Below are 22,479 nucleotides of genomic sequence, written 5' to 3' on the forward strand. Positions count from 1 at the left end.
GAGCGGTGTTTTGGGTCGTTCGAAGGTATCGAATTGTATTGTACTTGTCTCTAGGCTATTTATACCCTCTGTTCGATTTCCACTCTTGTCTGCTTTGTTAGGTGCTTCTCTGACTCTTCGTTTCCTACCTAAGTATTGACTGCCTGTCCAGGTCCGTCCATGTCCGAAATTATCCAGACTCGCAGTATTTACACAATATCTCATGTTGTATTGTGCTTCATCCGGTGCCTGCCAAACCACTGCCAACCAAACCAAAAGGAGACAGACATATCGGGGCTCCCAACTCTCTCTCAGGACCGCGAAGAAGCGATCTACCCAATCTCAGCTGTGACTTGTCTCGTGTATACAGCAGGATGTTATACTACCACACCCTCCTACCCAACCCACCAATCATCAAGAAGTACCTACTCTATTAATGCACTCCCTTCTCAACCTCAGCCAACCTTAGCCAGCCTCAGCAGCGGCTACACACATACTATAACCAATTGTATTGTATAAAGTAGTAGGTAGGTAGGTAGGTAGGTAGTTGCTGTAAATTGGCCGCCTAGGTACCTATCTGTAGTCTCAGTTTTCAGAGCGGGAGAGACGGGGAGGCGGAGAGACGGGGAGATTAGTCTAGCGTTTGATACCATTGGGACTGGGCAAGTATCTTGACCTTAGTTTTTTTACCTTTGTAGGTACTAGGTAGGTAGGTACTAGGTAGGTAGGTACTTAACTACATAGTTCATGCAGGTAAAGTAGGTTACTTATTGAGCGGTTGTGGTCGGGCACTCGTTGGAGTCCTTGCTTGCTTGCTTGCTTGCTTACTTGCTTGGTACTTGAAAGGGCGATTGGGTAGGTAGGTAGGTAGGTACCTAGGTTCTAACTTGGGTAGGTACTTACGAAACTAGGGAGGTACTTAGTAGAAGGACCGCTCTAAGGTTTTTTTTTTTTTTTTTTTCTTTTTTTTTGGGGGGAAGGGGGGGTGGGGTTGGAGAAAAAGTTGCGTTTTTAGATTATCTGGAATATCTGGACTGGAGATCGTACTTTGTAGGGAGTCTATTGAAGGCTGAGCAAGCAATGTTTGGTTGGGATAGAGCGGAAGTGGAAAGATAGATGGACAGACAGACAGACAGACAGACAGATCTTGGTCACCTTGGGCTTTGGCTTGTTGTTGTTGCTGTTGTGTGTGTGTGTGTGTGTATATCACAGATGGCCTTGGGTATTTTTACTTCTATAATTCAACGGATCGGATACTCATTTCTAGGGACTTGGACACCTTTAGGAATCTACCTAGCTTCCGTGTTATGTCTAGAGGTATTGGTGCTGCGATTTTGCCTAGTTCACAACCTCTACCTACTCGTTGCTCTTGTTTTTGGTCCAAGTTCTACACCAAGAAGAATTCCCCTCTCTCCTCCCTGAGCGTGATCTCTCCATCCATGATGCCATCGCAGTATGCGTCTCCCACGTAGGTGAATGTATTGTCTTCGTCCGTGGGTCGTAACACGAAAGGGACCCGGGCCCCTGGAAATACAACAACCACGTCCCCGGGTTGCGTGTTGGAGGGTCCCATACCCATGTACCCTTCTTTTGTGAGGTATAGCCTCATTCCGATCATTTTTCCCGTAGCGTTGCGGTAGTAATATCCTTCATCTGCGTCTAATTCGTATAGGAAGCATACAGTAGAGGTAGCTTTCTTCTCATCTTCTAAAGTACGTCTCCATTTTTGATATTCGAGGGCGAAACCAGCCTTTGCCCTCGTGTCTCTCGTCGTATCTTTTTGCCAATCCTGTGCCACATCTGCAATGGGCACACGCCAAAGTGCCTCCTCTCTTCGCGCTGGAGTTTTGTATATGGGTTTGTTCTTCTGCTTTGAAAGCATCCATAGTTTGTCCAACTTTTCAAAGAACTTGATGCTCCCACGCCATCTGTTTCTCGTCGAAGTACCGACCACCTCTTCTATGGTATCAACCAGATATCCTCGTAGACCCAGCACACTAGCAGGTGTAGTCGGCACCATATCGACTGAGCGATGAGGCCCGCATGCCATGAACATAGTCGTGTCACTGAGTGAATAATGAAATGGATTTCTCAAGCCAGACCTCCAATCCGGTACCCACGATGGTAGTTGTTCATCACTCCCATCGTCGAGGGCTGTTTTGGGAAATTGCGAATAAGAGAGAAGCTCGACCGGGAATTTACGCTTCGTCTTGCTGATGATAGCCTTTGCTACGTCGGTTAGGATTTGCGCAGTGCTCGTTTGACTTGAATAATCGGGTTGGATCTCCAGCTCATCGACATCCGTCGCCAGACCCAGCAAAGCATAAATTCGATCTCTGTACAACTTCGTCTCTCCACCCCGCTTTCCCCTCGTGTACGTACCGACGAGCAGCGTGAATAGATCGTTACCCCCCACTCCTTTCGAGATCTGCTGAATTGTTGTCCAGCGAGTTAGGTATGACCCTAATGTATATCCTAACAAGCCATCAATGGCTTCGGCCACATCATCCAACACCCTCACCCCGGCTATTTTGCGGTCGGTGCAGATGGGGCTTACCCCGTCCCAATCCGACATGTCGTTACGCTTGTGCCCAGGCCATTGTACGGCGTGAAGCGTACAGACGGGAATTGTCCCAAGAATATCGTAGCTCACCGGCGGCTTCGTTCCACACACAAAGACAGTGTCGGCGCAGTGGCACGCCTCCTGCACGACCCACAAGCGCGTGAACCATGGGCGTCGGAAAAAAGCTTGCAACTCTCCCGACACCTCCAGACGACAAAGTCTTGCTGCTCCATCCTCCACGACTGCCACAACGGTCTTTCCGGTGCTTGCATCGGCCTTGTTTGTGGTGCAGACCACTGCTGCTTCGTCCAATGCCTCGATATCGGTGACGTCCACGCCCAGTCCTAACTCAACCCCAATTTCAACCTCATCGCTGTTACCAGCAGTAGCGTCACCACCACCAGGGGCATTGACGACCCCATCACCTCCACAGGCAGTTCCAGTGCCTCCCTCAACACCAATACCACAATCGATCTCCTTTCCTAGAGGTAGAGGTACCTCCTTCTCCTTCGTTACCCCAATCCTCTCTTTCCTCTTCTCACCCACGTTGCCCTCAGCTGAGATACGCAGTGAGTTACGCAAATATTCCTCCGTCAACTTCAAAATCTTTTCCCAATCGCCCAGGCGAATTCCAACAATCTCAAACTCCTTCCCCAGCTCCGCCAATACATCCATCACTTCATCTGACCCGTCCGCTGCCGGACCCAGCCAAATCAGCACCTGCTTGGCGCGCGAGTAAATCTGACTCATAAGTCCGACTTGAACAGCCTTTTCATCCGAGTCAGATTGATTGATGCAGAGTTGGTCGATCCAAAGGGTCAGTGGCGGCACTGGCGGGCTCATGTGGTGATGGGGATTGGGAGGAGGATGTGAGTTATTGTGAGCAAGGTGGTCGCGGTGGTGGATGGCTCGCAGGTGGCGCAGACAACTGTCTAGCGAGGAGGTGATGCGAATTATACTCCTTGTCGGTCCGGAACCCCCAACGTCTGACTCCCCTCTTTCCTCTCCATGCCCACCACTCATAGCGCCTTCGCCATGGACCTCGACGTCGGAAGAATCGTTGACGACGCTGGCGACAGTCGTGTCATCGTCACTGCCGAAGGAGCACCGCGTACTGTATGTTGTAAATAGGGTGATCAGAGAATGAACGAATGAATTCTTCTCAGTGCCGTTGGTGTTGGTAGATTCGACATAGATCAGATGTGTCTTCTTGTCGCTGCCCCACGCATAGGAGAGGGCTTTGAAGGGTGCAGGGGAGGCGATGGGCGTGTTGTAGAGGCGGCAGTAGAGCGGGGAGGAGAAGTCGGCGGAGGGGTAGAGGTCGAGAAGGCGGATTTCGGTGGCGGGGTTGTTGAGGGGGATGGTGGTGTAGGAGAGTTCTGGGTACGTTGGTGGTAGTGGCGATGGTTGCTGTGGGGAATTGTTGGCCTCCATGGCTGCCGGTCTTTGATAGTTGCCCGGTCCTAGTGAGTTCTTGGCTCGTCTTAGGCGATGAATTGTGAAAGAGGAAGGAAGCAATGGAAGTTCGATTTCCTGGCGCTTAATCGAATTTATGATGGTTGAAGGCTGGGGTTGATATCATTCATCAGATGTTGAACAACGAGTGGGATGAAGCCAAGATCCCCCGTGAGCGCAACGTGCCTTTGCAAAAGTGGCTTGCGAAGTGAAGGGTTTTCTTGCAACTCAAGTGGATTCCATGTGTACGTCGTTGTGAGGCTGAAGTGGCACCACTTGTAGAGGTTTGAACACTTGTCACTTCGTAGGCGTTATCTTTGACAGCACCAACTCACGAATCGACTGTGTTGACCTCTTAGAATAGAAACCCACACACCCTTCTTTCTTGAAGAAAACCTATCAGCACATACACGTCTTCCTACAAGCACCTACACTCAGCCATTCTGAGGTGATGAAATGAAACTGCAATGCAGCCTTTCCATCATCCAATCCTTGGCCGAGGGAGGTCTTCGATCTCACACCTTCTACACTTCCTCTTTTTCACTCGTCGGACTACGAGAAGTGGGTGCCTTATTAGTTCCTCGCGATACATTCGCAACGCTGGTTTTCCATTTGCAGCCCAATTGGGCACCCGATTGAAGTCAACTTGCATAAACAGCGCCACGTAGATTGCAACCACGCAAAGCTTAGATTGGGAATCATAATATACCCAATGGGAGTGTACGTAGCTGTAGGGACAAATGTAGAATAGTTTTCTCTTTTCTTCGGCACTCTCTTGAGGAGAGATAGGGTTCAATATGGGATTGCTGTTGTACAACGCGAAGTGGCGGACAACGAGGACACTCGAGTTTTTGAGCACCAGAACGAAGTTAATATTAGCCAGAAACAACTTCAGTCCACTTTATCAGAGCCACTATTTCCTTTAACAGGCGTCAATGATGCAAAAAATGGTGCAGATGTCATTTGTGCAACTATCAAGGGTACAGCTGTATTTCCGTTTCTCCATACCTAGCCTCAAATCATCGGAAATCATCACCAAAATTCGCACTTTCCGTGCTCCTGAGTCTTCCATGTCTTCTTATAAGTTTTGTCATACACACGGAGAAATGCAGCGACTAAACTTTGTGCCTTCTGGCACGGCATCGGCAAAGGCTCCGAAGCGCAGGCAGAGTGAGTGTCTCAGCGACCCTTTTTTCGACACGAGTCACAGTCTGAACACAGCATTTGTCTCAATCTCCATAGCATGCATGCTTCGGCATTTACCTCTGTTGTGATTGCAATCGCACCTAAGAATGCACTTTGATGCTGGGCTTGACAGATCCAGCAGGAAAAGCTTCATTCTCGGAACCTACAACACGGGTGAGCTGCAAGTCAATTGCAAGCAGATCCATCTCATTATATCCATCAACTGAACTATCATCATCCGACGACAAACAGCAAATACAACCGTGCAAGAACACGAAAACATGGAAGCCAGGCACCACGCGTGACACATGCTGCACCGGGTCCAGTCCCTTGCATACAAACCGATGCCGCCAACCTTGTATGGAATGTCTGTTCCCGGCTCGGCACCCGAGATCCCCCTTGACCCCTTTGCGCTTCGGTTCGCGAGTTACCCAATCACCACGAAATATTTACATTCCACCCCATTCTCGTCCATGCTTCCACCACCGCGTTACCGCAGCACCATTCCTTTCCCTCGTCTTCCCAAGGTCTTCACTCCCAACCATCGCTCCAACCAAGCCCCCCGCCTCTAGGAACCAGGAAAGCAATCTATGGCTGTCCAGGCACCTGATAGCTGCCCCCGATATCCAAAAGGTAAGCCATCGAGTTCCACTCAACATCCAGGCTATTAATCAGCCACATCTTCTTCTTCTTGTCGTACACGGTTCCCACGACGGCGATGCCGCGCACGGCCTTTTGGGCGACGCCAAACGTGGCGGTCCAGATGAGCGTGATGTACTTGCAGTTGAAGGTGGAGAAGGTCACTTGGAGGGGGAGGTTGTCGGGCTGTTTGTTGTTAGGTAATTAGAGGATTGAAAGTTCAAAAGAGAATAGTGAAGACAGAAGAAGAAGAAGTGAAGAACGAACCATCACAGTCATATGATCGACAAACTCCTGCTTGTTCGCAAACGTAGGCACCGATCCGTCCAATGGTTTCCCAATCAAAATGTTGATGCTACCGCTTGTGTCTCTAAAGTCGTCCGTGAGGTACTTGGCATCAACCGGGTTCCAGGCGCTGATCATGCGTACGTAGGCGTCCCGGAGGAGGTTGGCATCATCTTCGCAGAGGCACTTGTCCCCACCGTAGGTGCGGGATTCAACCACAGCTCTGGATTCGGACTGAGAGAGGGCGACGGCGGAGGTTAGGGCTGTGAAGGCGGTAGCGAGGACGGTGAGAGATGGGAGGAGATGCATCTTTGTGGTTTGGTGACACGATTGTTGCTGGTGGTGACAGATTAGACTGAGGAATGTTGGACTGGTGAAGCGGGATGAGAGAACAGCAGGTGAGAGTCGAGGGAGGAGCTCCACTTATACTTTGCTCGATAGATGTATCCTCATTCCTCGGTCTCGGGAGCTACCTAGGGAGGGCCGCGCAGACATCGTCGTACAAATAAGGGGAATATCTGACTCCCTCCAGGTCCCTGCCCAAGCCATCGGAACTATCTCTCCCCCATGGGGTACGACATACGGAGTAGGGAGGGACTCGGCAATCTTTGCCCCTGCTTCAATGCCCCTCGTATTTGGTTGGTCCCATTGTTGATTTCGCAATGTACTTCCAGCCACGCTGACATGGAACCATGGTAGGAAAACTGTGCAAATCCGTCAATCTATCAGTCAGATGTGCATCTTCCCTCTTCCATTCCGTCCATCAAGAAGCTTGCAATCCCTCCCGAAAAATGTCTCTCCTGCACAATGCACATCCCCAGACCACAGGAGCTCAGCAGGGTAACGGGATCTCTCGCCCAATCATCAGCAGCGCCTCTTCGGCGCCTCATAGAAACATTGGTTCAACCGAACCAAATACATCCCTTGCTTACTCAGACAATACATGAGCCTCAGTGCAACTGTATGCAAACGACGGGAAACTGGTGTGTACTGTACCTTGAATTCACTGCTCAGCTACAGTCGGGTCTTCAGCCGTACGAAAAAGAAACAATATTTTCCCGGGAATACCTCGGATGAACGCGTTCAGCTCCAGCGCAGCCTTTATCCTTCGTGGATAAGACTGACCTGGAGAAGGAGGGATGGGAACCACCGAAAGTCCAAAGAAAGAACTCTGCATGTCAATACATTGCGAGTTGCCGATTTTGCGGGTGGGTGCCGGTGAGATTTCGTGCAACCACACGAGTACTGTATACACCCCGCAAATATATCATGGGACGGGCCGTATTAAGCTTGTTGCTTGTTAGTACCTAGGTAAGCTTGATTTCAACCCGGCTTGTTTGCGCGTCTTTACCAGTACCTACCTAGAGGTACTCTTTCCACGGTACCAACAGCGGGGATTAACTGATGGCTGCGGCAAGTCAATAAAGCCCCCTACCTGCCCACTTAACTTAAAGCTAACAACGATTTTGGGGGGGGGAAGAAGGCAAGTACAACCCAATTATTCTACAATCTGGGCGTCGTCAGGTAAGGTACACACCTATTCGCAGTAATCAGTTAATATTATGCGGGTCGCCGCTGGGACGGACGTCCCAATCTCCATAGGAAAGGGGGTCGTCAGTTGTGTTCATGATTTTTGGGCCTCTTGGTGGTAGTACCAAAGGGGCAGGGCAGTAAAAATCGGCGTTACGGCTGAGAAATAAATGCTCCAACTCCACGCAGTTTGTACGGTCCCGAGGTTAGAAGTTGAGGCGTAGAATAAGTAGGAGGTCAAAAGAAAAACTCCCGTCCCGTCCGGTTGAAGTAGAAGGTGGGCCCACTTCCGTGCAAGTCCCGGGGCCGTCAGTCCGACATTTTGCGAGGCGGTCCGGATCCGAGCAGGGTCGAGATTGCCGTAGATCATAGCTGGTAAGGTTATTTTTCTAACAAATGATGTATTCTCAATTGTCGGATAAACTGAGCGAAGGTCTACCTAGGCTTTGATTTCGTCCTGTCTCCACTATGTCGATATATACGCGTGGCATCCTCACACTTTGTCAGAAACGTCTGGCCTCCACGGACCACGTTTCAGTTTGGCGAGATGTAGGTGCAGCTGGGGAAAGCACCGGGGAGGGAGTGCGGAGTGTGGTGAGTGGTCTTGGGAGGAAGGAGTAAGGACGGGAGGAGGGGAAAGGGGAAACCGAGAAGGGGGAAACTGAGAAGGGGGAAGAAGACCTTTGGGAAGTACCTAGAGGCACCTAATGAAACGCAAAGAAGGGTGGAAATAGGTATTTGAAGCTGAGGTGAAAGATAAATAAACAGTAGCAGCTTATAAATAGGACAGAAGTAACTAGCTACCTGGAAGTGCCTATAGTCAAGCTGCTCCCAAGAAGGATTGTTTATGAAAGAAAACCTTTTCCACGCCATTCTCGTACGCAAATGAGGAAAAAATACCACTGTGTTGAAGCAAGAAGCCGACGGGAAAAACAAAAAAGGCCAAAAAATTTAGCTGCAACTCGTTTCGATCGAGTGACCTCCGGGTTATGAGCCCGGCGCGCTTCCGCTGCGCCATGCAGCTGTTTTTGTGGACATGCGGAATTTCAGTCCTGGGTAGGCTTATGTATGTTACTGAACTTTGATTCAACTAATCAAGTTGATCGCATACCGCACCACCTCTACCATTTGCGCTTCTTCAGTTTTGTGCCGTTGATTTCATTTCGTTCATTCTGTTTGTTTAGATATACTGGTACGCGTATATTCTTCCAGCGCATAGGGATCGACCGCCTTGGGTACTGTGCAACATGAGGTCAATTTTGGCTTTTCTACTTAGAATAGTTCTCCTGCTTTGAGTATGGTGATACTGGAAGGAGAAGGATGTCGATAATTGTTGACTGCAAATAGAGCACATTTGATTCATGACGATCGAGTCTTTACAACTTTGTTTCGCCCCTCTTTTTTTACAAAAATTGCTTGCCAAAAAAACAAGTATTGACTCGTATCGATGCTATTCGTGAAGCTGTGAAACGATAGTAAGGTGTCATCCTATATCATGGACTGATACCGAAACCTTCTTGCTGGCTTTGTCACTGGCATAGTGACGTGCTTTGCTATCAAACTTGCCTAGAAATGTACATTTGTAGGAAGTAGGAGAATAGGTGAATAACAGATCAACAACGGCTGATCCCAAGGTCCTTGTCAACGACGGTGACTGTAGCTCCAGAAATCAGTATACAGCACTCAGTGTCCTACGATCTACTTTCAAGCCAAGCGGACATCAGACTAAAGTGCAAAATGCGCTCATTTACCAATCAGCCTTGAGTCACCACCTCGAAAGTCATTACCAGGCTTGGCTGATTCCCTCAAATGATCGATCCCGACCAGCAACGGCGGCGGCGGCGGCGGAAACATCCAGGTTCCAGTACCGACCGCACCAGGTTCTTCGTTTCCATCGACTCACCCGCCGACTAGCTGCTGAGAAACCAGACGTGAGTTTCTTGTTGGGATCGTTAAAGTCCTTCGTTCCATCATGATACGCAGTCCTGGACACAGTTAAAAAAAGAGCTGACACTCTCGTGATCTGTCCGACCAAAGTTGAACACCTCTCCCACCATAGTCCGCACAATTCATTGCGCTCTCCTCACCTTGGGATCACACTGCAGACTGAAACTGCGGACTGGGAGGAGAGGGAAGGGTGAGCGAGGTGGCGAAGGATGTGGCGGGTGATGAGGAAGGGGATAAGATGATGATGCTGCTCATGGAGTTGGCGAGTGGTGGGATTGGGGGTTTTGACTCGCAGAGATATGCAAAGGGGAGAATGCAGTTGGCGAGAAAAGAGAAGAGGAAGGAGGGCAGCGATGCATCGATGGTGTGTAGGTAAACGCAAGTTGGGACACTCAGTCATCAGACGAAGGACACCAGGCCAAAAAGATACTGTAGTGATGTGGCTATTTTGGAGCTCACAGATCAGAATTATCGGTCGGATCCAATCACGGATATCAGAAAGGTAGAGCTGCGGGATATCCAAGGTTAGCACACCCAAACTTGGCAAGCTTTTCAATGAAAGATCACTCGTGATAAAAGGCAACGTATGTATTCTTCCTTCAGATTAACGAGAAATGATGTTCGTCATATTTTTTTCCCCTATGGTCTTGACTTTGACCTATCATCGGAGTCTAATTAAGCTCATCATTTGGAACGTTGCCGGTTGGCAGCCTTTTCGGGGAATCGAACTCGAATCCTCTCATGCGGGTTGGAACAAGGGGGAGGAGAACCATGGTATGGAAACTTGCCTTGTGTTGTTAACCGCTGCGCCATGATGACGAGATAGTCGTATTCTTTTTTCACTCTGTCCGTTGGGAACAAGCGGTGGGAGGGAGACTGATAAAAGACGGGAGCTTGTGGAGTAATTGGGAAGGAAGATTCAATGGGTGAGAGCGAGGTTGTGCGGGATTGCGAGGAAGGAGGCACTGAGGTGATATAGTCGGTGTCGTCATTGTGATGCTGGTTTGGAGGAGGACGGAAAGAGCAACACATTAGTTCTATGGCTCATGGAAGAGGCAAGCATGGACGTTTATTACTTTTTCCAAATTTCGACTCGATTTTGGCATTTGCTCCTTCTTCACTCAGCTGGTGGCCATGCAAGACATGTAACCCTACATATCCAGCGCATCACCACTTTGTAATTCGTTTGTTTGGTAGGATGCCAGCTGCGTTGACTGCGTAGGTACATCGGGTGGAAGGCAACGTGCATGTAAAGTATGGACACCATAAATACTGGCAGGCATGCGGTTTTATGTTCGAGAAACTCGGAATTTATCGTTGTCACCTCAGGTAAGAGTTTGAATGAACTAGCGCATGTTCAGTTGTCATGTTGACTCTGCAAAAGTGAGTGTTGGAACTTGTGTCGTTGTAGAATCGATAGTGTTGATGCCGGGAGCAGCGGATTCAGGCGCGAGTGCAACGCTGAGTAACAGTATGCATGCACTAAACAAAAGGCATGTGAGCAATCTCAAAACGCCGCGGATCATATTCGATCTCTTTCAATACTTGGTAGCTATTTTTGAAAGCAGCGAGGCAGTGACTCTAATTTGCCTGTCTGTGATATTGTCAGATTGGGAGGAGGCAAGAAAACTGAAGACCGAGCTCTCCGATCCCTTAACAAATAACCAAGTGAGGGCTGTTGGTTGTTCATTTGACTGTTGTATGTACTGTGCGCGTTCTAGAACAAAACATTCCATGCATGTCACAAAACCAAGGGTCCTCAAGGGTCCCTGTCCCGCAGCTGCTTTGTGACGACGTCCAACAGACTCATTGCTCGATTGACCTTAACTGTTTTTTTTCTGTCACACACACTTTCTCTCTGTGTGTGTAAGAACAAGAAGCTTTCTGGCGAGAGGTGTGAAATGGAGAGAGAGTGTCTTTTCGAGAACGTTGCATCCATCCAAATCATCTGGGAATGAAAAGTCTCAAAGTCCGTCGCTTGAGATTTTGCCAGTGGACCAAAATCGGCCAATCGACGGTCTCGGACGGTCGAGCGGTCGGGGGCGGGCTCGATAACGGATCGATAACGGGTCGAACGCGCCGCTACTACGATTTAGTGCGTTTGGTTCCACTCAACTCTGATGCTGCGGACCTAATCCCGGCGGCAATGACGCCAACCTTGGCAGGACTTTTTCTTTTCCCTTGGCAGCCCACTTTGCAAGCCGAGACCACCAATCGCTTTTCAGATGGCCGAAGCGTGGAGCGGCAAGTGCTCGGATGTGACGGCACTCGGTCGGCTTGACCATGACGTCACAGGCTCAAAGGTCCACAGTACAAAACGGACTGCACCCGCAATTGTTCCGCACAGCTACGACGGGATTGCTGGGCTGGCTTCGGCGTCCCGGCGGTCTTGGCCAGATCATTCTGTTCTTTCCTCTCCCTCGTCCTCCTCGTCCTCCTCCTCCTCCCCAGCCATGTTATTTTGAAGGAACCACATCCCGCCCGACCCAGGAACAACTCACATAGCGACGGTGAACGGTAATGATGATGGGATCCTGACGCCACCACACCCAACACCAACATTATGCACACAAGGCGGGGAGAAAAGAGGAGAAAACATCATGCCGCAAGACCCTAAAAAGGACGCCAGCAACGGAAACAATGGGACGAGGCAAAAACGGCAGGAAAGGGGTCTCGGCGGGAGCCAACGGTGCCAAGATGGCAGAGCTGGGAGCTGAGAACGGAAAGCCAGGGACCAGTCAGCGAACAGGCACTTCATTGGCTTGGCTCAGGGTTGATCGGCGAGATCGGCAAAAGGGGGTTTTTGTGGGCGCCAAGGTGCTCGGCCGGCCGATTTGCTTTTTGGAGACTAGGTACTCTACTCTTACGAACTGGCCAGCTCCCTCCGCTGCTGGCTGGCTTTTTCCAAAGGATCTTTTGCACTGCAGCCGCACGGGAGATGTGCCAATAGTTTGCGGTAGGACCCTGAATCGTCGACCCTTTATTGAAAAATGGTGAGGGAGGTACAGTACATATGTAATAATTGTTGATAAATGCCCGTGCATAAAAAAGACTGAATCATACTGAAATCAGCACTTCCTCACCTGGACCCGCGGATGACCCGAAGTGGGTTGTTCTCAGAGCGGGGACCGACAGTGTCGTCATGACGACTTTTTTCGCTGGTGAGGTGTGCCGTCGTGCACACCCGACCCGACCCTGACCCCTTTTTTTCCCCGTTACGCCAGGGTCGAAATCTTGGATTCCATGTCGGCAACGGATTTCGGGGATTCCATTTTTGGTTGGCAACTTGCTTGAAATGTGAATTGTCTCGTGAAATTCTGTGGATTATGGTAACCATCAATCCACAATGTAGGTTTTCACGATTGCAACACAGAAACGCAGGCGTGAAAAAAGAGGCACACGAGGCGCACCGCCAGGAATTTATGCAGTGTCACTCACGATCGGACTCGCAAAGCAATCAGGAAATTTGGCAGACCATCAATTGCTCTGATCAGTTCTAGACCTCTGTCGATCTGGCCGGCTCTGTCGGACAAAGCTCAAGCATCAAGGAAAGTCAAAGGGCAAAGTCAGCAGTAGTCAGCAGTCAGCACCAATGCGTTTCGGGGCACCACCTCTTGTCTTGTCCGCCAATATGTGCTTAGCTCCGTCTTGGATGAGGCCATCACAAGCTAAAGGGTGGTGTTGCTTGGTCGGAACTGGATTCGTGTGTTCCACTGGTCCCATTCCCATGCCATTCCCATACGAGTCGGACGCTAAATCTCTCAACGGAGCCGGAGCCGGCGACACGGCCGCAGGAGGAAGGTCGCATATTGGTGGGCTTTGTCAAAATGGAATGGAGATGAGATATGACATCCCAGCGAGATCCCACAGAGCTTATTTCGCCATCCTGGCCATGTGCATGTCCGGCACAACGCAGCCTCTTGGGTTTGTCCCCCTCTTGGCAATCATGAAGTTTGCCCACTTGACGGGCCGCTGTGAGTTTGTGCCAAGTCTTTTTTAGAGCATGTCGTTACGTTTCTGCCGCCAAACACGAAGGACCCAAAAAACATGACAGAAAGGAGAGCGAGTCCAGTCCAGTTACGAGAGTTGAACGGCAATGCGCAGTGAGGTGGGAAGCAAGAAAAAAAAGTCAGAAATGCCGGGGCGCCTTTAACCTGAACTTGTAGAACCGAAGGTGCTACTAGTAGTACACACACAGTAACAGAGATCGCCGAGCCGTGAAAAAGATCACAGTCAATCAAGGGTCCACTAACAGACCCGTCACTTTCAGTCCCTCCGTCTCCCAGGCAGCTGCCAAAGCACGAGGAGCAAAAAGGACCTTGGCGCCCGAGACACACACACGGCGATTGGCTATGGGAGACGATCTGGATGTCCTGAGACGGTGGTCGAAGACGATCAACAATGTTCTAGCCTTCAATAGAGATACTGTACCATCCAGTGTCCAGTCGTCGCCCAGTGAACTGTGTCGCCAAAGTCTCACTGTGACGGGAGCTTTCCATGCGCAAGCGAGCAGCGGGCATGGTGCAGCGAAGGTGTTCGGGGCTCCACCGTGGGACTCACTCCTCCCTCCGTCTCCATCTTATCCCGCCGCGCTACGGTCGGTTGTCAGTCAGGGGACTACCTCTCTCTAGAGGTATGTAGTGTATTTGGCTGGCGAGGTTGTTGTTGTTGTTGTTGCCAAAGAAGGTGCAGGGGGCATCCGATCGGACCGGCCGCCCACACAGAAGTGGAATGGAAGGGGTGCGGCCTGGGAGCAAAAGCCAAGAGAACAGGTGCGACTGCTAGAGAAACAGAAACAGAATTACCTAGAGGTACTGAAGAAGGACTGAGGAACTGACTTGAGGCGGGAAGGGACAATTTGAAGTGAAGTGAATGACTCGCTCAAGTTCCATGATCACCAAATGTCACGTTTCCGTCGGTGTCTGAACACTGCAATGCAATGCCTCGACTTGAATAGCCCGTCCGGGCAACCTGGAAGTATCTCGACCTCCATCCCGCTCCAGCTCCTTCCCGCGTTCTCCCAGGAGAGTGGACAACGCGGCGGGCGGGACCACCTGCCTGCCCTGCACTGCAGCGATAAGGCGATGGACGCCAGGTACCGCCCGTGCCGTCCGGCCCACTAGGTAACCACCACCTCCTCCTCACTGTGCCCACTAAAACCCGTAACGTAGCCCGACCCGACCCAAAAAAATTCCCCGTCACAAGTGGAAGTGGAAAGTCTACGGCGGGGCCCAGAATCCCTCCCGAGCTTCGCTCTCAGTGTCAGTGTCAGTGCCCTGAACAGGAGGAGACCGCACTGGATCTTCCATCCTTCGTCTCCCGTCCGTCCTCGGTTTCGTTTTCCGAATCTCTGATCAGATCCTCAGTCATCATCCGCCCGCCAACCACCTCACCACCACCACCACCACCACCACCACCACCACCACAAGTTCACGGTCCACACCTTCACACTTTCACCACCCGCACCACTGTTTGTCTACACCATCCCAGCCAGCAGCCTTCTTTCTCTTCCTCGCTTGTCTTCTTCCCGAAACTTCCTCTCCTCCCTCTCTCATCTTGGCTCCCTGGCTCACTGGGTCAGGATACACTACTAAGACTACCTTACACTACTGCCTGGGACACAGATCCGCTGATCGGCATTGACACGTCGGCCCCCCCAGTCCGTCGTTCCTCATCTACCACGCCCGCCGCACCCACGCCTGCGCACCTGATCCTCGCGAGAATTTTTACGCTTTCTTCTCCGGCCAACCGACCGACCACACAGCGCATATCGCACCGGTAGCCTCGCGATAACGGCAACACCCCGCCATCTGCTGTCCGTATCCCGCTGCTGACTACCGCTACCAAATCGCACACGCACACCCCCGCACAAAACACCCCGTCGACCGATGACACGAGATCCCCGATCCAAGGCTTAGAACAATGGCGAGTCCGGTGGGGGAGGATAACTGGGTCGACTTTGTCGACCACCAGCTGCGTGGCGCCACCGACTTCGAAGGCCGCGTCAAAGTCATCGAGACCTTTGGTCGCGCCGTCCAAGCCGAGCCCGGCAGCCTCAAAGTATGGATGGCCTACTGCGAATACTTCTGGTCGCTCTATTCCGACTGCCAGCCTGGTAGCGACGCTGGCTGGCCCATGGAGGAGCAGCGCGCCGGCTGCGAAACCTTTACCCTAGACCGTGCCCTCAACCTCTGGCAGGAGGGCTACGAGGCCGTCCAGTACCGTCTCTCCGACAGCCACCAGCTCTGGAATCGCTGGGTTTCCCTCGAGATGGAGCTGCTCGCCCGCACAGCTACCGAGGCCGGCGTCCGCCGCATCACCCATCTCTTCAAGAACAGACTGGCGGTGCCCCATGCCGCCTGGGATAACACGTCACAGATGTTTTCTAGCTTCCTCTCCGAGTACAACCGCGTCAACTACGAGTCCGAGATGCTGCACGTTACCGCTAACGCCCGAGACGCCAAGCGTCTGTACGAGATGCGCGACCCTTGGGAGATGAAGCTCAACCAGGCCCAGAAGGTGGGCGATATCGCGGGCATGAAGGCCACCATGACCGAATACATCGATTGGGAGATTAGGCAGGCCAAATCCAAAAAGGACCACCACACCTTGCTCAACATCCGCATTTGCCTGGGTCTGTTTTCGCGTGCTCTTACCGGCATCATGTCTTCGGATGAAGCGACCTGGCTCAACTTTCTCGTTTTCGTCTCAACATGGCACTCGGACATCAAGATGGGCCGCGTAAAGATCCCCTCGTCCACCCTGCCTAATATGCTGGACGTCCTTCAGCGCGCTGTGCACCACGTTCCCTGGTCCGGCACGGTCTGGGCCCGCTACATCCTGGCCGCCGAGGAAGCTGGCCTAGGCTTCACTGACATTGAGCGCATCAAGCACGCAGCGACGAGCTGTGCTCAACTCGATCGTGATGGCATGGGTGGAGTTCTGGAAATGTACTCGGCTTGGTGTGGCTACCTCAAGCGCACCGCCATGAACCCCAACGCGACTGAAGAAGCCGTTGACCTTGCCGAAGTCGGCCTCCCGTCCGCCCTGGAAGACGTTCGACACTGGGGCAAGCGACGGTACGGTGATGCTTACCAGGGTGACCCCAACTTCAGGTTAGAAAAGATCTTGATCCAGTTTCTAACCGAAAAGAAGGATGACATTGATGAAGCACGCAACGTATGGGAACAGCTGTCTGTCATTCCGCTACACGCCAATAGCTACGATTTCTGGCTGGCTTGGTTTCTCTGGGAAATGCTCGTCTTCGCCTCTACCAAGAGCAAGAACCGGAGCCCTACACCTGCTACCTTGGCCCAAGGCTTGCGGGTCCCCTCATTTGCCACTCGTGTTTTCATCAAGGCTCTCAAGGTGCGCACGCTTGACTGGCCTGAGAGGATTATGGATGTTTATCTTCAGCATTGCAACGATTACGAGCTGGCTGAAACCCTCCGTGAAGCCCAGGACACCATTTACAAGACAAGAAAGGGCGTGTCTAGGCGTCGCGAGAGGGAGGCTGCCCAAGCACAGGCGGCGGCACAAGCTCAAGCCCAGGCCGCGTACGCGGCACAGGCGGCCCAGGCCCAGGCCCAGCACCAACCGCAGCTACATCAACAGCAAGAGCAATACCCACAGCAACAATACCAGGATTACCCCATGACAAAATCCCCGCAAGCTGGCACATCACCCAGCTCCAAGAGGAAGCGCGAAGATGGGTTTGAAGATGAGGTTGATGATTGTGCCAAGCGGGCGAAGAGCGAAACAACTATGAGTGCGGCTGAGCTCAAGCGTGACAGGGAAAACACGTCGGTCTTTGTTCGCAATCTCCCCGAAGGCATTACCCAAACCAAGTTACGACAGTTCTTCCGCGAGTACGGCCACATCAACAACATTGACCTCCAAAAGAGCGAAGGTACCCCGGCTGTGGCGCTGATCGAGTTTAAGTCGCCAGAAGATGCTCGGACAGCTTTGCTTCGTGATGGGAAACGCCTCGGCGAGTCAGTTATCCAAGTTAGCCCGGCAACCGATTGCACCCTCTTCGTGACCAATTACCCGCCTGAGGCAGATGAGCAGTCTATCCGTGATCTTTTCAAACATTGTGGTGACATTCACAGTATCCGTTTTCCCAGCCTCAAGTACAACACCAAGCGTCGGTTCTGCTACGTATCCTTCCGCGATCGATCCTCTGCAGCCGCGGCCACTCAACTCGATGGCAAGCCTTTGGAGGGAGGAAAGTACAAGTTGCAGGCCAAGCTCTCCGACCCAGGCCATAGGCAAGTGCGCCAAGGAGCTCAGGCCGAAGAACGTGAGCTCCATGTGAACAACCTACCTCGTGCAGCAAGCGAAGAGGACGTCGAGGGTCTCTTCCAAAAGGCCGGCAACGTCGTCAGCGTCCGTCTGACGCGCAACATGGCAGGTGTTAGCACCGGCACCGCATTTGTAGTGATGGAAACCAAGGAACAGGCAGCCAAGGCGATTGAGATACTAGATAAGGTGATCTTTGGCAACCATCCCCTCAAGGTGGAGGTGTCAAAGCCGCCCACGCGCAAAACCACCGCGACGAGTCGAGCTGACGGTGAAGCCGAAGGTTCGCCCGAGTCTAGCGCCTCCGGGGCGGGACCTAGTCACGTGTCTGGGCCTGAGATTGCCGCCCGTACGATCGCCATTCTTGGCATTCCCGACACGATGAACGACGCGCGCGTCCGCTCCATCGTCGCCCCCATCGGCGCCATCAACAAGCTCGTGCTCCACCCGCAGCACGGCGGCGCTGTCGTTGAGTTCGCTGATGCGGCGACGGCCGGCAAGGCCTCTCTTGTGATCAATAGTACTGAGATCGAGGGCGGCAAGAAGCTGCGCGTCGGGTCCGTCGGCCAGCTGTTCAAAGAAAAGGCCGAGAAGAGGATAGACAGGATCGATCTGCCCCATCAGCAACCGCCAAAAAAGCAGGATGATTCCAAGGCCAGCAAGAAGGGAAAGACCGCCGCGCAGCTGATGCCGCCGCCGCCACCCATCAGGAGACCGCCTGTTTTGGGCAAAGCGGGGGCCAAGAAAGGCCTCGGGTTTGTCGTTCCTGTCAGCAAGGTGCAGAAGGAGCAGAACGCTGCTGCGGCGGCGGCGAAGGATGGCTTGGGCCCGGAGCAGCAAGTCAACGGTACCGGTCAATCGTCAACAGGCCCACCAGTTGCCCAGAAAAGCAACGCCGACTTCAAGAAGATGTTCTTGGAGGGAAAGAAGTGAAGGAGATGGGATAGGCAACCAAGGCAACAAGCAATAGCAACAAGTACAAAAGAAGGGCATGGACCACAAGCACAAGCAACGAAGATGCCTGATTGGATCCACGGAGTTGAACGGTCAGGGGCCATTGGGCACAGTATGCCGGGACAAGGTCAAGGTATGCATATCACGGTTTTAGTCAGGGCTCAGGGGGCTACATTTGACCGCTTAGGGGAGTGGGTTGGGCTGGGTTGCAACTTGCATAGGGCATGATGAGCATGAGCATGGGAATGGGAATGGAAATGGGGAGTTGTTGATCTAAAGCATCATTCCACCATATGAATACTTGAAGTTTGGGGTTCGCCTAACAACATGGAAGTGTTCAGAGGATGCGGGGAAGGCTTCAGTTGGCGGGGAAGGGGGAAGGAAGGCGGGGTTAGAGCTTGTTCAGTTGTGTTACCTAGTGTATGATACCATGATTTGAGAGGAGAGATGAGAGATTTTTATTTTTTCAAATGAATGAAGAAGGTTCAAGAGAGTGAAAGGAAAGGACGGGATCATAGGTGCTTATTGAGGTAATGTGGGGAGCGGAGCAGGACAACATGAATGAAGCGAATGAACGACTGACTACCCTAGACTTGGTGAAGGGGATTCGGAAGGATTTAGAGTCAGAGAGGAAAGGATGTGATTTTTTAACCTATCGATGTTTGTTCTATGCACGTGCTGGTTAATGTTGACCTAGGTATGCAGGCTCTGTCTGGTCCTTCGGGTACATCGATTGCTCTTTGTCCGGGTGTGTGGTAATTGAGGACCTCGTTATAGGTACGACTTCCCGATGGATCTATACCTACCCCTATTAGGTTCTTCAGGAAGTAAATCATTATTAGTATTATTATTTCTTCCAATTAAAGTATAATTAAATGACTAATATTCCATGCAAGTTCGTATGGTTCACAGCATTAAGCAAGGAGTGTGGAGGAGAGGGACAAGATAATTCTTTTTTCAGTTAAGTGGGATGATGGTAATGATGATGATGATGATGATGAAGGTATCAACAATGGACTGTGAAGCCGAAAGCAAATGGTGGGTACCTAAGTACCTACCTATATGTATAACCCATCGCATCGATTCACGTTAACTTCCTCGCCTTCGCCTCTCTCTCTCTATCTCTCATTGAAGCTCAAGTTGCCTATGTACCTAGAGGTAGTAGTACCCTGCTCGTTAGTGTATTCGGCTCTTGGTATGTGAGTGTCGGTGTGTGGGAGAGCTGCAGCATATCTGATGACTTTCCTGATTCACGGTGGTCACTCTTGACTCGGTCCAGTCCAGTCCAGGACATCAAATACACACATCGATCTTCGTCCGCGGTCAAATTCTGTCAATACATAGCGAGTTCATTCATGGGCATGTAGGTATAGGTATGGAAAGAGATGGAGAGATTTTTATCATTGAAGGGTATGTATCCCATCCGTAGGTACTATTAACAGCCGTTACTCCATCTTTGCTTGCTTTGCATCCGCCATTGCCTTGTTAGGTGTACCTTAAAGTAACATTGGGTATTAGGGGTATTGGGGTATTGGTGGGTATTAAGGGGGGGAAAGCCATGGTTCATTTCTCGCCATCATCATTTCCAGTCAGTCCAGTCCGTCCAGTCCGATATCATCCGTCATCAAGTCGTAAATAGGTAGAGGTAAGAAAAAGACCATCAAGGTCTTACAGTAGAGAGGTAGAGGTATATCCAGTCCAGTTCAGTCCATCTCTCACTTCCGCCAGGTACCTGTCATAGACACAAGTTGGAGTCATCATGTCATGCGGGTAGCTGCATTGATGGCCTCCTTTTCGTTTGCTTGCATCGTTTGTTTGTTCCAGTCCAGTCCAGTTTCCATGAGCACAGCAGTAGCGTTTGTCACTTCACTTCACTTCACTTCACAAGAAAGCGAAAAGGCGAAGCGAAGCTTAGACGACAGCAGCAGTGGTAGTGCGGGAGGGAACAGTAGCGCGGTGCTGCTGCCACCAAGCGTAGAGGACGTTGAAAAACAGGCCGAAGCTATCAATTTTGGTATTAGCATCCATCCATCCATCCAGTTCAATTTCCCCCTCCCCTTCAAACCTAGCTAGCTATCACCGGTGTAGTTTTTTTTTTTTTTTTCTAAAAAAAAAAAAAAAAAAACTTACAAAGCAAGAAACGTAAAAGCCTCCATGGCATGCCACTTCCTCGCCACATGGCGACTCGACCAGCTCTGCGCAGCAAACACCACCGACACCAGCCACAGATAGCTGAAAATGAGGTTGAACAGCAACGTGTAGCCGGGGCGGGGGTGGAGCAGGAACGAGAGCAAGAAGAAGGCGACCGTCAGGACGGCGATGACCAAAATATAAACTATGCGGGCGCCCGGGTACGCGTCGTAGTATTTCTTGAACTGGTGGATCTCGTAGGCTGCGATGCCCAGGACGATGACGGAGGAGATCCAGACAAAGATGTTGAAGAGCGAGAGGATCGGGTTGAAGATGCTGGGACGGTCGGCAGCAGCGTGGGTCGTGGTCGTCGTCGTGCCGGTGGTGCCGGTGTGAGGGGTGCGGGGACCGCGTCCGAAGGCCATGGTGACTGATTTCGGTATTTTTAGATTACGATTATGGTGGTAATGGTGATCGAGTGTATGTTCTTTGTTGATGCTGCGGGTGCGGTGGGCTGTTATTGATGGTGGTGGCTGTAGTTGTCCTGCGTTGTTGTTTTTGTTGTTGTCCTAGCAAACTGAACTGAGGGAGTAAAGGTGATGAGCGGGAGTGGGAGGGAGGGAAGAAGGCTGGTCTTAAATCTGCAGTGTGATGAATGGAATGTCTGGTGGAAGTGACGGAAGGACTGGACTGGAATGAGCAATCACCTCACTCAGGGTAGCCCATTCACTTCCGTCACTGTCCAGTTTAGATTTACCTACCTCCCGTCGTCTCCGGCATCATGCTGTCTGACTCTTTCCTGTCCTGTCCTCTCCCACCGTCATCGATAGCTTCTTCCCAACCAGTCACAAGCGAGGGCTCTTGTCTCATCCATGGAAATGTGGCAGAATGTGACGGATGATCAAGGACTGGACAGGTTTGTACACCGCAATTGACCACAAGTCATTCATTCATCCAATCCATCATTCCTGCCTTGTAGTGTACACAACTTTGAAGGTGCCATGCCATGGTTTGCCATTCTTCGTTGCCAAGTCCCGTCCGTCTGTTTCCCGGTATCACTCTTTGTTGTCTTGTCTGCCGTGCAACCAGCGACGGAGATGGGCATTTGCTCCGTCGTTGAGCCATCCACATATCGCGTGGATGCCCTTCGTCGTCCCAGCAAAAAAAAAAAACGTGGTGAAGAAGAAGAAGAAACGAAAAAGACCCTTCATCCGACGAATCCCTGTGAAATGTGAATCCCTTCCCGAGACCTCCCATGTAAACGCGTGCTTGTGTCTTGTTTCTGACGTCGGTCGGCGCCAAGAGAAAAATGCCGAGATGTTGACCACCTTGTAATTGCTAACAGTTTTATACCATGTGCTTACTACATTCTGTTAGTGTAAAGAGTTCACCCCCGATGGTGTTCAACCAGTGTCTACGTCACTTTGCAGGGGGAGGGATCACCACATGTCAGTCACCCAAAACCTCACCAATGACGCTTCTCCGCTAAGAAATGGGCCAGTCTCGACACA

The 22,479-nt window shown here is 51.4% G+C and overlaps 6 protein-coding genes and 1 non-coding gene across 7 annotated transcripts; 2 read left to right on the forward strand and 5 right to left on the reverse strand.

Annotated features, from left to right (window-relative positions):
* Nucleotides 1-1,227: 1,227 nt before the first annotated feature.
* On the reverse strand, nucleotides 1,228-4,240 carry B0T23DRAFT_389984 (uncharacterized protein). Its single transcript, XM_062837850.1, has one exon. It carries the CDS (start codon nucleotides 3,974-3,976, stop codon nucleotides 1,367-1,369), a length of 2,610 nt encoding a protein of 869 aa, XP_062688163.1. The 5' UTR covers nucleotides 3,977-4,240; the 3' UTR covers nucleotides 1,228-1,366.
* A 1,137-nt stretch (nucleotides 4,241-5,377) lies between these two features.
* On the reverse strand, nucleotides 5,378-6,868 carry B0T23DRAFT_367193 (uncharacterized protein). The gene is made up of 2 exons (XM_062836414.1): nucleotides 6,089-6,868; nucleotides 5,378-6,007 (listed from the first exon to the last, which is right to left on the reverse strand). The coding sequence occupies exons 1-2, from the start codon at nucleotides 6,413-6,415 to the stop codon at nucleotides 5,771-5,773; spliced, it is 564 nt and encodes a 187-aa protein (XP_062688164.1). The 5' UTR covers nucleotides 6,416-6,868; the 3' UTR covers nucleotides 5,378-5,770.
* Nucleotides 6,869-8,588: 1,720 nt separating this feature from the next.
* On the reverse strand, nucleotides 8,589-8,660 carry B0T23DRAFT_t416. The gene has a single exon. It is a non-coding gene; the product is annotated as a tRNA-Met (tRNA).
* Nucleotides 8,661-9,160: 500 nt separating this feature from the next.
* On the reverse strand, nucleotides 9,161-10,443 carry B0T23DRAFT_44224 (uncharacterized protein). Its single transcript, XM_062840811.1, has 4 exons — nucleotides 10,372-10,443; nucleotides 9,724-10,091; nucleotides 9,388-9,621; nucleotides 9,161-9,290 (listed from the first exon to the last, which is right to left on the reverse strand). The coding sequence occupies exons 2-3, from the start codon at nucleotides 9,981-9,983 to the stop codon at nucleotides 9,420-9,422; spliced, it is 462 nt and encodes a 153-aa protein (XP_062688165.1). The 5' UTR covers nucleotides 9,984-10,091; nucleotides 10,372-10,443; the 3' UTR covers nucleotides 9,161-9,290; nucleotides 9,388-9,419.
* A 2,282-nt stretch (nucleotides 10,444-12,725) lies between these two features.
* Nucleotides 12,726-13,804, forward strand: B0T23DRAFT_436211 (uncharacterized protein; the record flags this gene model as incomplete). Its single annotated transcript, XM_062840567.1, has 4 exons — nucleotides 12,726-12,749; nucleotides 13,084-13,107; nucleotides 13,137-13,557; nucleotides 13,782-13,804. 4 exons carry the CDS (start codon nucleotides 12,726-12,728, stop codon nucleotides 13,802-13,804), a joined length of 492 nt encoding a protein of 163 aa, XP_062688166.1.
* A 1,304-nt stretch (nucleotides 13,805-15,108) lies between these two features.
* Nucleotides 15,109-19,151, forward strand: B0T23DRAFT_44249 (uncharacterized protein). Its single transcript, XM_062840823.1, has one exon. It carries the CDS (start codon nucleotides 15,506-15,508, stop codon nucleotides 18,815-18,817), a length of 3,312 nt encoding a protein of 1,103 aa, XP_062688167.1. The 5' UTR covers nucleotides 15,109-15,505; the 3' UTR covers nucleotides 18,818-19,151.
* Nucleotides 19,152-20,749: 1,598 nt separating this feature from the next.
* Nucleotides 20,750-21,393, reverse strand: B0T23DRAFT_408357 (uncharacterized protein; the record flags this gene model as incomplete). The annotated part of the gene is made up of 2 exons (XM_062839286.1): nucleotides 20,750-20,840; nucleotides 20,969-21,393. The coding sequence occupies 2 exons, from the start codon at nucleotides 21,391-21,393 to the stop codon at nucleotides 20,750-20,752; spliced, it is 516 nt and encodes a 171-aa protein (XP_062688168.1).
* Nucleotides 21,394-22,479: the final 1,086 nt, after the last annotated feature.

The sequence above is a fragment of the Neurospora hispaniola genome (genome assembly GCF_033458365.1).
Source record: "Neurospora hispaniola strain FGSC 10403 chromosome Unknown B0T23scaffold_10, whole genome shotgun sequence".
Lineage (NCBI taxonomy): Eukaryota > Fungi > Ascomycota > Sordariomycetes > Sordariales > Sordariaceae > Neurospora > Neurospora hispaniola.

What these genes read in the sequence shown, in the direction of transcription:
- B0T23DRAFT_389984 (XM_062837850.1), bottom strand. Translation starts at nt 3,976, where the DNA reads ATGGAGGCCAACAATTCCCCACAGCAACCATCGCCACTACCACCAACG.
- B0T23DRAFT_367193 (XM_062836414.1), bottom strand. Translation starts at nt 6,415, where the DNA reads ATGCATCTCCTCCCATCTCTCACCGTCCTCGCTACCGCCTTCACAGCC. An exon ending in TCGATCATATGACTGTGATG is followed by an intron (nt 6,008 to 6,088) that starts GTTCGTTCTTCA and finishes AACAACAAACAG; the next exon opens with CCCGACAACCTCCCCCTCCA.
- B0T23DRAFT_44224 (XM_062840811.1), bottom strand. Translation starts at nt 9,983, where the DNA reads ATGACTGAGTGTCCCAACTTGCGTTTACCTACACACCATCGATGCATC. An exon ending in GTCTGCAGTGTGATCCCAAG is followed by an intron (nt 9,622 to 9,723) that starts GTGAGGAGAGCG and finishes AACTGTGTCCAG; the next exon opens with GACTGCGTATCATGATGGAA.
- B0T23DRAFT_44249 (XM_062840823.1), top strand. Translation starts at nt 15,506, where the DNA reads ATGGCGAGTCCGGTGGGGGAGGATAACTGGGTCGACTTTGTCGACCAC.